Source organism: Haliotis cracherodii, unplaced genomic scaffold (genome assembly GCF_022045235.1).
Source record: "Haliotis cracherodii isolate W230 unplaced genomic scaffold, xgHalCrac1.p SCAF_10, whole genome shotgun sequence".
NCBI classification, from domain to species: domain Eukaryota; kingdom Metazoa; phylum Mollusca; class Gastropoda; order Lepetellida; family Haliotidae; genus Haliotis; species Haliotis cracherodii.
The window spans coordinates 6,298,792-6,311,936 of record NW_027266265.1 but is presented as its reverse complement, the minus strand read 5'-3'; the positions used below and the strand labels follow the sequence as shown (position 1 = coordinate 6,311,936).

The 13,145-nt window shown below is 40.9% G+C and overlaps 1 protein-coding gene and 1 pseudogene across 1 annotated transcript; one reads left to right on the top strand and one right to left on the bottom strand.

The window, feature by feature from the left end:
- Window positions 1-3,433: 3,433 nt before the first annotated feature.
- LOC139445742 (ADP-ribosylation factor 1-like 2) lies at window positions 3,434-5,938 on the top strand. The gene is made up of 4 exons (XM_071226949.1): window positions 3,434-3,627; window positions 3,993-4,169; window positions 4,583-4,717; window positions 5,341-5,938. The coding sequence occupies exons 1-4, from the start codon at window positions 3,528-3,530 to the stop codon at window positions 5,505-5,507; spliced, it is 579 nt and encodes a 192-aa protein (XP_071083050.1). The 5' UTR covers window positions 3,434-3,527; the 3' UTR covers window positions 5,508-5,938.
- A 545-nt stretch (window positions 5,939-6,483) lies between these two features.
- Window positions 6,484-8,850, bottom strand: LOC139445731 (uncharacterized; annotated as a pseudogene).
- Window positions 8,851-13,145: the final 4,295 nt, after the last annotated feature.

Sequence of the window (13,145 nt, the reverse complement as noted above, 5' to 3'; positions counted from 1 at the left end):
GTAAAGTGAAACTTGAAAGTTTAATTATTAAGTGAAACTAAAATGTAACCGTAAAGTGAAACTAAAAAGTATGTCAACTGTAGTAGTAGTAGTAGTAGCAGCCAATGGTGTATGTCTGCTTTGGTAGTGGTTAGTGGCCATAGCAGTATCAGTAGCCGCAGTGGGAAGCAGATCAAGTGTTGAGCGATGAGTTTGTGTGGACTGTGCGAGGCATGACATGCTCGACAGAATGTAACGCAGGGCATCGACCCAGGCCCGACATGCGGAATATGAAGCAGGTACGTGGGAGAGGTTGTCACCTGTCCGACATCCCCCTCCTCCGTTTTCGGAGCCACAATTCCCCCACCCCCTCCCCCGCGAACCCACCTACACACCACATGTCTGTAATGTGACAACAACGAGCGTCAGTCCGTCAGTTCGTCTCGCCTCCCCGACAAATAACACGACGGTGTGGACACAGGCCACAGGTCAGCGGTCTCGGTGGACCCTGGCGGGGGAGAAGGTAAGGGGAGGGGGGAGAGGCCATGGGGCACCTGTCAGGAACGCTTGTTATGCCACTGGTATCCCCTCTTCCTGTGTGAAGTCGAGGTAAAGTGTGCCTTGACAGTCCAGGACATTAAACTTCACATTTTATACATTGCGGGACGGATACAATCAGAATCATACTGAAAAACCGTTGAATAAAGGTAGTCATCGATCGCTCTGTTTTACTGCTGCTTAATCCAAGAACGGGATTTTCAGTATCGTGTTTGTTCAGTTTCACTGTGGTTTTCTTAACAAAAATACTTACCGGTATTATGTTTTTGGTAGTCATAACAATGGTACACTGTGCAGAAAGGGAATTTCATTGTGACGTAGTATGTCACGTGTTACATAAGTTCTTCCAGCCTTTTGGCACCGCTCTACGTTTACCTTAATCGTTATCTGGTTATGTATGTATTTATTTTATCCTCGAACATTTTTCAAGAACATATTTTTACAGAAACAATTAAATGCTTCGTTGTGTTTTATATCCAGTGGGGCGTATATTTGTCTTTGCTTCATTATACAGGAATTTCCCTCTGTCTTTTACATTTTCATTTTTTCCCCAGGTTAGATTATGCCAAGTAAATGGCAGCACTACATGCCAGTCCTTAAACACCCGTATCTACTCCACCCGGACTCTCATTTTGCCACATTACATTTCAACTTTCATTATTCAGAACATTGCAGAATAAAGCAGGAATTATACAAATGAAAGATACGAGCTTTAAACAAATTAATAAATGTTATCAAAATAAATATTTGTCAACGCAAAAAAATACATCAATATTGTCAATTTGAAATAACCCTAGCAAGTACTGTGTCAGGTCAAAGAATATCCTCGAATTTTGAAATGTACAACATCGACCGGATTTAACCAGACCTGTCAAACTTGACAACAGCACGCTAGTGGAGAACGGTAAACACCACTGTACCAAGCTCCGTACAGGGGCACGTACTGCACATGGTCGAGTTGACGGGAGGCAAATGTGTCAATAGTCGGAATGGACATGTACAAGAGACACTCTTCTGTCACGTTCACATTGCCAAAGGAGGGACAAACCTAGAAGGCTCTACAATGTACCCCCTTGGTTCTTCTAGACATTCGCCCTTATGAACGAGTGTCTTTGTTTATTGTTTATGTGTTTGTTTAACGCCGCACTCAGCTATATCCCGGCTATATAACGGCGGTCTGTGAATAATCGAGTCTGGACCCGACAATCCAGTGATTGACATCATGAGCATCGTTCGACATTGGAATACGATGACATGCATCAACCATGTCAGCAAGCCTGACCACCTGATCCCGTTAGTCGCCTTTTACGACTAGCATAGTTTATTGAAGACCAATTCTAACCCGAATCTTCAAAGGTGTTTTTATTATCAGAACCAACAGCGAGATAATTTAAAATACAACCTCAATTGTTTTAAATAGGAATCACCCGTTTAAAGACGATCGTTTAGCAAGTACACTGACTATGCCTGACTGAGTTTCAGTGATAATGACTTTGCCTACAAATATACAAAAATATTCAAAATGATATATTATGTAAATGCAGTACAATAAGGTTAATTGCTGGTTTCATTAAGTTGACGTCTATTCGTAATTAAAACACTTAGTCACTTACATCAGACAAAGGAAGTTGTTGTTTTATTAACGTGTTTGTAGGTAGACCCGTTCCCACGGATGCTCTCCACGAATCAAGAAACCCACCGAACGCTGACTGTAAAGCTGTAAGAGTTACCTCCCTTTATCCAGTCAACCCTCCATTTTATCACAGGTAAACGCAATGTCCGTGTTAAAAGCTTTATGGATTCGTCGACCCTCACAAAAAATACGAAAAATGAAAACCAAAAACGTACAGTCTGTGAAGGTCTACCTTTTTATTCTGCCGAATGCAACCTTACGTGAGGGGGTTGGGGTGGGTGGGGGTTTGTTTGTTTTGTTTTGTTCACAAAAAGCAGAGGAAGGAGTATTTTTACGTAATTGATACACATATTGTGCACGTGCAATAAAGATTTACAAACAGTCACATGTGTTACGTTCACCAGGTCATGGGTAACAATATTCATAATTATGTGGACACGATTTATACAAATATGCTATGGTTGCTAGTATAGAGATACGTTTTGAAAGGATGCCTCTACGCGGTAATATTCGGGGGTTCATACAAAATGAGACGGAAATGATATTTTAATCATTTTCTATTTCTGAAAGATTACATTTGGCGATGGATCTTTAGTTGTATTACAATCAGTTTGGGCTAGGCAGCGAAACTTTACATTTCCTTCACATGTTAAAATAGACAGATATTTATTTGCAGGGTTGTTGAAAAAATAGTTATAAAACAGTTCAGATAATAGTCATGGTAATAGCACACGTAATACCGAAAATCTCTCGTGGACTCGGGTAATTCCGGTAAAAATAGAACGCCAGGTTACGGAAAGCGACGAATGCTGAAGTGGAAGGCGATCATTCGCAAGGTGAAGGTTGTTTCACGCTTGAACAGTCTGAGCTACAACATGCTGGACCCAGACTGCTTCCTGACCTGTAAACACACTAACCAGCATCACTTTCGTCTAATTCAATTACACAGCATCACAAACAATTCGAAAGAAATCAACTTCACCTGCATCGGCAAAACAAAATATTTACCCGCAGCGAAGATGGCTATTTTTAGAGGGGATTCCCAGTCACGTGATCCGGATTACCGTGACGTCATTTTCTCCAGCGTGTCCAGCGTAAGGTGTTCCGAGTGTTGTCAGCAGGTGTGCGTGTAGAATATGACAACGGGATACCAGCTTGCATCACTGCTAGAAACATAAACACACATATCGCTCCACGCTGGAACCTAGCCGTCTATATAAACCAGGTTCAATAAGACTGAAACATTCACACTCTGATCGAGACAACTGGAGACGACATTCCCATCGATCAACACTGAGTACTGTTTTAGACTTTGAATATCACTTTCTTTCACAACTCGTGTCAAAACAAAACAGCCATGGGTGTTATCTTGGATAAACTTGCTGACTTCACAGGCCTATTCTCCGGGTTTACCAGAGACCCAGCTAGAATTCTGATGGTCGGACTCGATGCTGCCGGTATGTTTATTAATGTTTAGTGCAATTACCTTTTTAACAAACTATTATCAAGATAACGGTATTTTATTTTATTAAAATAAACGTTATTCATTTAAGTTTAAAGTATCACTTTCTTCATAAATTATATTTTTGAAATGTAAACAAAATGATGTGTATTTATTATTATGTTTTGGCATTTACTTACAAAATATACATATTTTCATATTCAGCTGTGATTTTAACTGAAAGAAAGTGTGAAAAATTGAATATTTATTACCTTTTACATTGGCAAAAACACAAAAATACATTTTGTTTATGTGGTACGAATCCACACTTCATTAAAGGGTGACACAATGATTGCACGGACCATGGTCTGCATATTGTAGGTAAGACGACGATCCTCTACAAGTTGAAGCTGAACGAGGTCGTCTCCACCATCCCCACCATCGGCTTCAACGTGGAGACCGTCAGCCCCTGCAAGGGCGTCAACTTCACCGTGTGGGATGTCGGCGGTCAGGACAAGATCAGACCCCTGTGGAGACACTACTTCCAGAACTGCAGCGGTCAGTTTCTCTAAACTCTGAAACATCGTTTCTTCTGTTTTCTCATCTCATGACCCCCTTACAAAACTATATTATCGGGACTAGATATAGGGACGCGGGTAGTTAGTCATGTGGTTAACGCTTTCCTTGGTCCCACATTTAGGTTCGATTCCTGACATTCCTGACGTGAGTCTCATCAATGACAATATCACTAATAATCTGCTACCTGAACATTCTTAAATACCTTTACGTATGTACAGCATAACCGTTTCTAATATATGAAGGTTGGTAGCCAAATGGTCATTGCCTTCCTTTGTCCTGCATTTGGGGTCGATTCCTGACATCGTGAAACTATATGAACTCCTTTGTCGAGAGGTTTGTTAAGATTCCACCGGCTCTGTGGCCAGAAGTGAATATCAGCTTGTTTATTTTAGGTATCTTGTACGTGGTGGACACCAACGACAGGGAGAGGTTTGCCGAGTCACGAGATGAACTGATGAACGTCATCGACAGCGACGAGATGAGATCCGTTCCTGTCGTCGTCCTGGCTAACAAGCAAGATTTGCCAGGTAGGCACATGGGCGATTCAGAAAATGAATGTGGTATTAGTAACACACACAGCTTAAGGCGCAGGATTGTCTTTATTTCCAATTATTATGATACTGATGCTGCTGATGATTATGATTGTAGTGATGATGACGATAATTATTATTATAATTCTGAAAGTCTTTGTAGGCAATTAGAAGTTGGGTTTACGTATGAATAGGGTTTTTTATGTTAAGTTTTTCATAAGCTGATGAAGGGACAGACACTATATTCCCGAAACGCTATGTCCGTATAATAATGAAGTTGCTATCCATAACATTTCTTGTCATATTATGAGTGTGTTATATTATTTGGGTTGAACATTATCAGTATGCAAGTATTGGTGTTTTGAAAGTAAATATATTGTTACACATGGTAACATAGTCTCTTCTCACTACCACTGTATTGGGGGCCTAGTGGGTAAAGCGTTCGCTCGTCACACCGAAGACCCGGGTTCTATTCCCGACAAAGGTACAATGTGTGAAGCCCATTTCTGGTGTCCCCCGCTCCGATATTGCTGGAATATTGATCAAAGCGGCGTAAAGCCATACTCACTCACTCACTCACCACTGTATTGATATGGCTTCTTTACACGTTTTTCCTGAAGCTGCCGCCAAGTTGTCGGAAGTAGTGGATGCCCTTCACCTTCAGAAGTTGACGGACCGGAAGTGGTACATCCAGGGGACATGCGCAACGACCGGGGAGGGACTGTTTGAGGGTCTAGAGGAAATGTCCAGACTGGTGAAGGATTTCAAGCAGAGCAGGAGGCGGTAACTCGCCAGAGTCAGTAATAACTACAAACATACATCTGTGATAGTGTCCAGAAGCTCCGGGATGACTAACTGAAGAGTATCTGTGTTTAAACCTGCATGGGCGGATGTGATAAAGACATGGATGACCGACAGAAGAGTATCTGTGTTTAAAACTGCATGGGCTAGTGTGATAAAGACATGGCATAACTCGACGTCACCTCTCATATATATACATTTTTTTATCCCATTTACTATGAGCAGTGTGTGACATGACAGTTGACATGCAGTAATACGACATTGACAAGGCCTGTCATGTTTGCATAGCGGTGGAAGCCAGAAGGAGGACCCTATGCCGCCAGGACAAAAAAGGTCCACACCATTTTAACGATCCTAGTCCTGTTGTCACGTTTATGAGGCTGGATCAATGGCGTTATCAGTCTTTCACTTGTATTTGTGTATGGTTTTGTATATAATTCATTGTGTAAAAACTCATATGATTCTAACATTCCTATTGATGTTTGTTGAGTGTTTATTTATGTTAACACGTAGCAATGTTTATATGTGTAATAAGTGTATAAACATCTATGCTGTATGTACATGTTTTGATACTTTGCACTTGAACATGTCATTGTTATACATGATCAAATGTTTGTATGAAATTGGAATAATACAATATTTTCCACTCCACGTTGACATTGTTTGTCTTTAACTGACATTAAAACAAAGTTACATGAACATTAGTCATTTTAGGAGGTCTCCAACAGTGGACGACATCCTCCATTACTGAGATAATTTACAGATAACCTCCAATAGTTCAACCTCCATTAGTTGAATAATTTACAGTACATTAGTAACGCACAAGCTCTGCGTTTCCAGTCAACAGGGTCAGCCCATGCAGGTGGTAGGTTCGTTTCGGGAGAGACAAACTGACAGTCTACGTATATTATAAGACAAAGACAACAAAACAAATGATTTCACAAATATTTATGCTAAACAATTCAAAATTTCACAGAAAATGTTGTGCCGTCACCAAGTTTCATTGTGAAATCGCGTCTGTCACTTGTGTAGGGAGCCTGTTCCCCTTTTGATGGGCCCAGCGTCGGTCTTGTCGATGGTTGATTGCCTGGCGGATCAAAGGTTGCGGCGTCAATAACAGGGGGACCAGTTACAGAAGCACTGGGACGTCTTGATTTTCTCTGCACGATTGAGTCTACTGTATCCGCCATTTCCTTGGACGTCCTCTGATAAAAGAAAAGGTTATTTTGCTTGATTATATCACATAACATTTAATTTTGCATTATATCAAAATGCAACTTTTATTTCCTCGTCATCTTAGTTTTAGTAGTACAACAGGGGCTTGTAACGCAAAAAATAGCAGCTCCAAGATGTATATAGAAAACTGACACTGGGTGTGCCCACTGAATATATAGAAATTTTATTTGGGATTCGAACCCCGGGGATGTTGATCCGAAGTCTGGCTATTGCCAAAATGCATTATGGCGTCCTCTAACATCCACGGTTTATGTTGCAACTACAAGCAGATTAGAAAACGCCATATACCACATTTAAGAATTGTGGGAAATACACAAACGTATAGGTAAAGTTTATACCTTGTAACTTCGAATTGCCACCGATTTATGTCCCGTCTTCTCGGCATTTAGCTGTTCGTCTACTCCTCTGTCGTAAAGCCGAGTTGCTGTTGTAGCTCTGAGGGAGTGATTTGTGTAAAATCCGCTGAACCCAGCGGCCTTACAGAGACGGCTGACAGTTGACCGGAGGGGATGAATCCCAACGGCCGCATCACCAAACCAAACCTTGCCTGCAGTGTATCGTAAGGGGCGCAAATAGAAGGCGTCAGACTTTCCATGTACTGGTCTGAAAACAAAGTGAACTGTCATCAATTCATGCAGCTGACCGTACAAAGTTCATAGTGCATAAGAACATTAGAACGTTAGGTAAAGTCATCCAAAATATGTTAATCAGGTGCACATTACGTTACACAGACAGGTAGAACTCGCTGATTGACAGACAGGTAGAACTCGCAGACAGAAACGTCGCATAGGAACTACTTCTTCCTTTTCACAATATTAGTTGTGAACTTGTGAGAGAATTATATTTACTTTAATGACATATACTTTTCGTGCAGTCTGACGAGGCATCTTCCAGGGTTTTCCTCATTACTAGAGATGGTCACGTGTTTCCTTTCAACCTTCCTGTGCTTCAGGCCCCCTCTGTTCGTTATGGAAATGTCCTCAGTATATTTCAATTGTTTGACGCCATTCCTTGACATCAACAACTGTAACTGTGAATTTGAACCACTGCGTAGGTATCTGTGTTCATCTCCTGCCCTAAGAGCAAAGTTCAACCCGATTAAATAGACGTGGGTTTGCAAGAGCTTCTGTAGTGTATCTTCTCCGAGTATACCTGTTTCCCAAAGTACATCCTCAGTGATGACATCCGCTTGTCGTTTTTCAACCCCTATCACTTTTCGAGCTAGTAATTTCATCTTTCCACCAAGAACGGATCGCATACAGGTGTAACAAGATGACTCAAAGAAATTGACGACAACCCCCTTCCTTCTTAAGTAATACTGAAGAGAAGACACAATTTCGTACAGAGTGTTGCCGCGGTACTCTTCACGCTTTTGGTTTCGAACCTCCGACAGAAATAACATCAATGTTCTGTTCAGATCATTTTCGTTTTCAGCTAATGACACTATGTTTTGATTTGCTATTGGAATTTCATTATTATTGCGTTTTACCTCTCAACAACCCAATTCTTGAAAATATTCAAAGCCCATCTACTCTTATGTTCAGTGTTCACAGAGTATGCCGAATCGCACAAATGCACCATATCCGTTTCAGAAAGGGGAGTACCGAACCGAAGTTTTTCATTGTCTAGATTGGTTCCCAACAGCGTAAACTGTACGGCTTTCTCAAAACGTTCATTGTCACCTTTAAACGAATTTAGTATATCGGAATTTAACTGTCTCTCAGACACACGTGTGCCAATAATTCCTGATTCTTCTATCATCTGACTTGCCAAGTATAGTTCCATGTCGCAATTATCATCAAAGTTATCCTGACTTGTATTATACGGTTCAGTGTCAGTGTTCTCATCAGAAAATAACCGGTCTAATTCAAAATTCCGACAATAATCTTCTTGAAAGTTATCCATATAAAATAATGTTTCAAAATCTGAGTTCACAACCACATCAGACTGATTACAAAATGTGTTCTGAGTCACGAACAATTCATCACCACAATCCGACATGTTGTCTCCCATAAGGTCGTCACAGAAAGGAAACTTGACCAAATTTCCATGACTCGTATGCATGTGGTCCTCCAATAGTTTAGCACGTGCATTGCTCCGTTTCATCGAGTCGATCATAATCATTTGATCGAGGAAGTGATGATACACGTGACCTCCATTAGTATCGCACGATAATTATGTGAGTACATTAGTTTGGTGGACAGTTTTGGAGAGAGCTTTGTTTTAAGTAGGAGAAAGTCCTCAAACTCGTCATTAGTTTCGCACTTGAAGCAGGTAGGTTGTCGGCCTAACGGCCTCCAACCTGACTCAATTTTTTATTAAACAAATGCAAGTATCTAGCAGAGTTGGAACCTAACTGGTCAGTAGGAGGGACATAGAAGGGACATAAATCGTTATAGCCACTGATGGCGCTACGATCGAGCCACGAACTTCCAGTCTAGTTCGGCATCATTCGTCAACACTTGCCCCTTTCCGTAACCTGCAAGAATGTTATGTGCGAAAATACAACAAACCAATCAGAATGCGTGTATGACTTCACGTTCTTCGGGCAAAGAATCCCTCAGGAATGTTTTTCTATTTTACACATGTCTTGCATCTAAAAATATGCTTAAGACACAATTAAATGTGTTCAATCATACTGACTATTGTAAGTCCCGGTAGGTTTTCAATAGCATCTATAATATATGGAGCAAAAATCAAGAATCATTACGCAACGAGTTGACAAATCTTATTCAGCTATGCCCGTTTGCGCTCAGACGGAACACAGTCGCAAAGAAGGACACGCGAGGGCCACGAGTCTCTATTCGGCTTGTCCCGGAAGAACGCGTTGGTCACGAATGATTCGGCATGGGTGGAAACTGGACTTTTTTATATTAAGCGTCTAGGGGAGATGATTCGATACAATGTCTGATTATTTTCATTTAAATATTTCGATTTTTTAATGTTTTTTTATTGATTTTTTTGGGAGGAGGTTTTTTTTTGTTTTTTTTTGTTTTTTTACTGTTGTTGTTGTTGGTTTTTTTGTTTGACAGGGTATTTTTCAGTAAGCATTCGAAACATAAACTGTATTTAGGAGTTAAGCAATTTTTTTACCCATATCATATAATTTTTGGGTGCATCCAGCTCTTGCGACTTCTATCGACACTAAACCCTACTCGTATCCTGCCCTCGAGTGCCCACCAGGCAATATATTTTTGTTGTGTTTGTGTAAGTAAGAAGAGAGATGATGTAAGCTGGGTGTATTTACCTCAACTACCAAATGGGACGGTTACCAGCAAAGGGACCACGTGGTCGATCACCGATTAGGAGACATCATTAACTGAATGATGAATTTGAGTGCTATATGAGTGGAAAAAACCCAGTTAATTGACAAGGTACTACATCGGCCGTTTTAAAGCTATTCAAAACATTTTTTTGTTATTTTGGAGGGATGACATTGCAGATTATGAATCCACTCTTGTCAATACCGACCTGGTGGCCCCTTCACTGGTAGCTTCCCCCAAATGTTTGATATAACAGAATGAGGGACAGATATCTACCTGTTTATAAAAATACCCTCATGTCCAAACAGTTATGAAACATGTAAACAATACCACGCAACGTGATGTTACTTGCAGAGGTTTACATATTGATAGAAGGGGATAACCGAGACCCGTGAGGCAAAGGGGAGAGAATAATATAATGAGAGAATAATAATGAATAATGTGCAACCTCAAAACAGCGATATTGAGAGATATGGAGTAAATGAGTTGGGTTTAAAGCCACTTTTAACAGTATTCCAGTCATATCATGGCGTGTCAGTTTAATGTGGGAGGAAAGCCCGAAGTGATGGAGGTCTCAGACGTTTACCATTTCGCTGAAACTCACGAGGATTGGTATGGTGCTGACAAACCTAGAAACATAATCAGGGCGAACCGGTATTCGAACCCACAATCATAGGTTTCTGGTGTGTCCAAGGGACGCAACTCAGCGAATCGCGACGCCTTAGATGACTGGGCCACCCGTGCCCCCGGGTTGGTAATGTATTAGTGTGGGTTGGTAATGTATTAGTGTGAGTTGGTAATGTATTAGTGGAGGGTGGTAATGTATTAGGATAAGTTGGTAATGTATAAGTGTTGGTTGGTAATGTATTAGTGGGGGTTGGTAATGTATTAGTGTGGGGTGGTAATGTATTAGTGTGGGGTTGTAAAGCATTAGTGTGGGTTTATATCATCTGTGTGGCATGATAATGGATTAGTGTGGGTTGGTAATGCATGAGCGTGAATAGATTCGGTGTAAGAATTCGTGTATATTTAAATATTCCATCATTTTTATAAAGCACCTTTGTTGCTAGCTGAATGGCACGTGGTAGATTAACTTGAGTGCAGTAAGTTGTTTCCATCATGTTTTATGTTTGGAAACTTTTATTTCATTATATCCTGTTGAGCATAATCAGTCGGGTTTCAGACAGACATAGTAATATGCGTTGTGTTAGTCTGTTTTGCGGTGAATGAGTTAGGTATAACGCCGCTTTCAACAGTAGTCCACTTATATCCTCATCAATATCGGGGGAAAGCCCGAAGTGCTGCAGGCCTCGGACGTTTACCACTTTGGTGAAACCACGGTACTGACAAATCTATGAAAGATTATTTGAGTAACTATGTTATTTGTTGGGTATAAATGTGGATTCTGTGGCATATCTACGCTGCACTGGTATGTAAACGAAGTAGATCAATTTTATCATGTTATGGGAGTGAGTTTCAGACTGCTGTAAACATGAACATACTGAACAGAGACTGACTGATTTCTAAATGACATGGACAGTTTAGTTTGCTAGTTTTATCCTGTATGATTTCCACAATAACGACAGGGGGAATACAGGACTCTGGTGCTACTGTTAAGCAGGCTTGTACAAAATATTATTTATTTGCAGTGAAATCTGGGTACAATTTTATATATGCGGGGTACAGGTACACATACAAATCAGAGAACACCGTGATCATCTAGAAGCATGTACCTGGGTACAAAACAACGGTACTCAGGTGGAAAACAGCCCCCTCGGCTCTAGAATAGTTCACTTGCTCCTATTGATTGTATAGTGTATTCAGGTTGCCCACGTCAGCAAAACTAACATGGTGAAACATATGTCAGATGTTATTCCCTTTTTTGATTTGATCCACATGTTTCAGTGTCTTTTCAGGTGAAAATTAACATGATTGTAATGGGAGGCGCCGGTGGGGCAGGCTCCGCTCACCTTTTTCTAAACACCTGGTATCAACACAATTTGATAGTGTTCAATAAAGTGGACTCTGATTTTAAGCAGAGATTTCCTATGAATATGGAAAGGCCTTTGTGCGTCTTTATCGCACTGGCGGTGAACAACAAGCAACCAATGAAGTTCTCCATGTGGGGATTCCGGGTTAGAATAGGTCCTCAGCAACCTGTGCGTGTCGTACGAGGCGACCAAATGGTCAGGCTCCGTCACTTGGTTGATACAGTGTCATCGTGACCCAACGTCTTGGGATGTTGCTCGTGATGTCAGTCACTGGTTTCTCGCGTTCATACTCGAATAATTAAATTTTCGTTGTGTTCATGGAAATTCCTGCATTCTGATTAGCTGAATTGGTCACGTGTTATTGCATTCATTTCCCAATGAATGTAAAAAATTAAGCCACGCCCACCGCTGCGCACTACTTTTATTACTGCGGAATGTCGGGGAATCCCAATATTACAGTCGAGGGAATTCCCTTTCTGCTCACGTGTATCGTCATGCACAGGACATTTAGCGACTTTCATGCATATTCATTGTCCAATCTACCCTTTGAAACCGAAGGCCGAGAATGAATGAAACAGCAAACGTGCAGGCTCGCTCGCCAGTTTTTTTTCCCGCTCGCCTCGGTTCAACTTTCAAGTCTTCGCGTTTCATTTCTAACTAGCATTTCTCCAATTGTTTTACCGTAATCAGAGAAGTAATGTTTGAATCACGCAGTAAATGACCATGTTATTTGAAACAGCCGCCTACTCTCGGACATATTTCTTCCGGTTCGTTACAGTCTGACTGTTGCAAGTCTTTTCGCCTCTTGCCTTAATTGACAGGTCAAATGAACATTGTTTTAATCCCACTCTCCGTTGATTGGCTACTGACTGTGTAGGCGTGTCAAGTTATGCATAAATTAAACGATCACCTGATTCAAGTCACGCCACTGTATGTATTCCTACACCTGTAATATTCATCAATGCCGTCATTTATGTCTGTTTTGATATATGCAACTGTTTGGGGTTAAACTATTGTAGATAAAACATGTTTTACGTTGTCGAATTTAATTATAAGCTGATTCATACAGTTTGCACATCGGTTTTTCGATTCATACCTCAATGAACCGAAAACAATACACAGTCAATCCTTAAA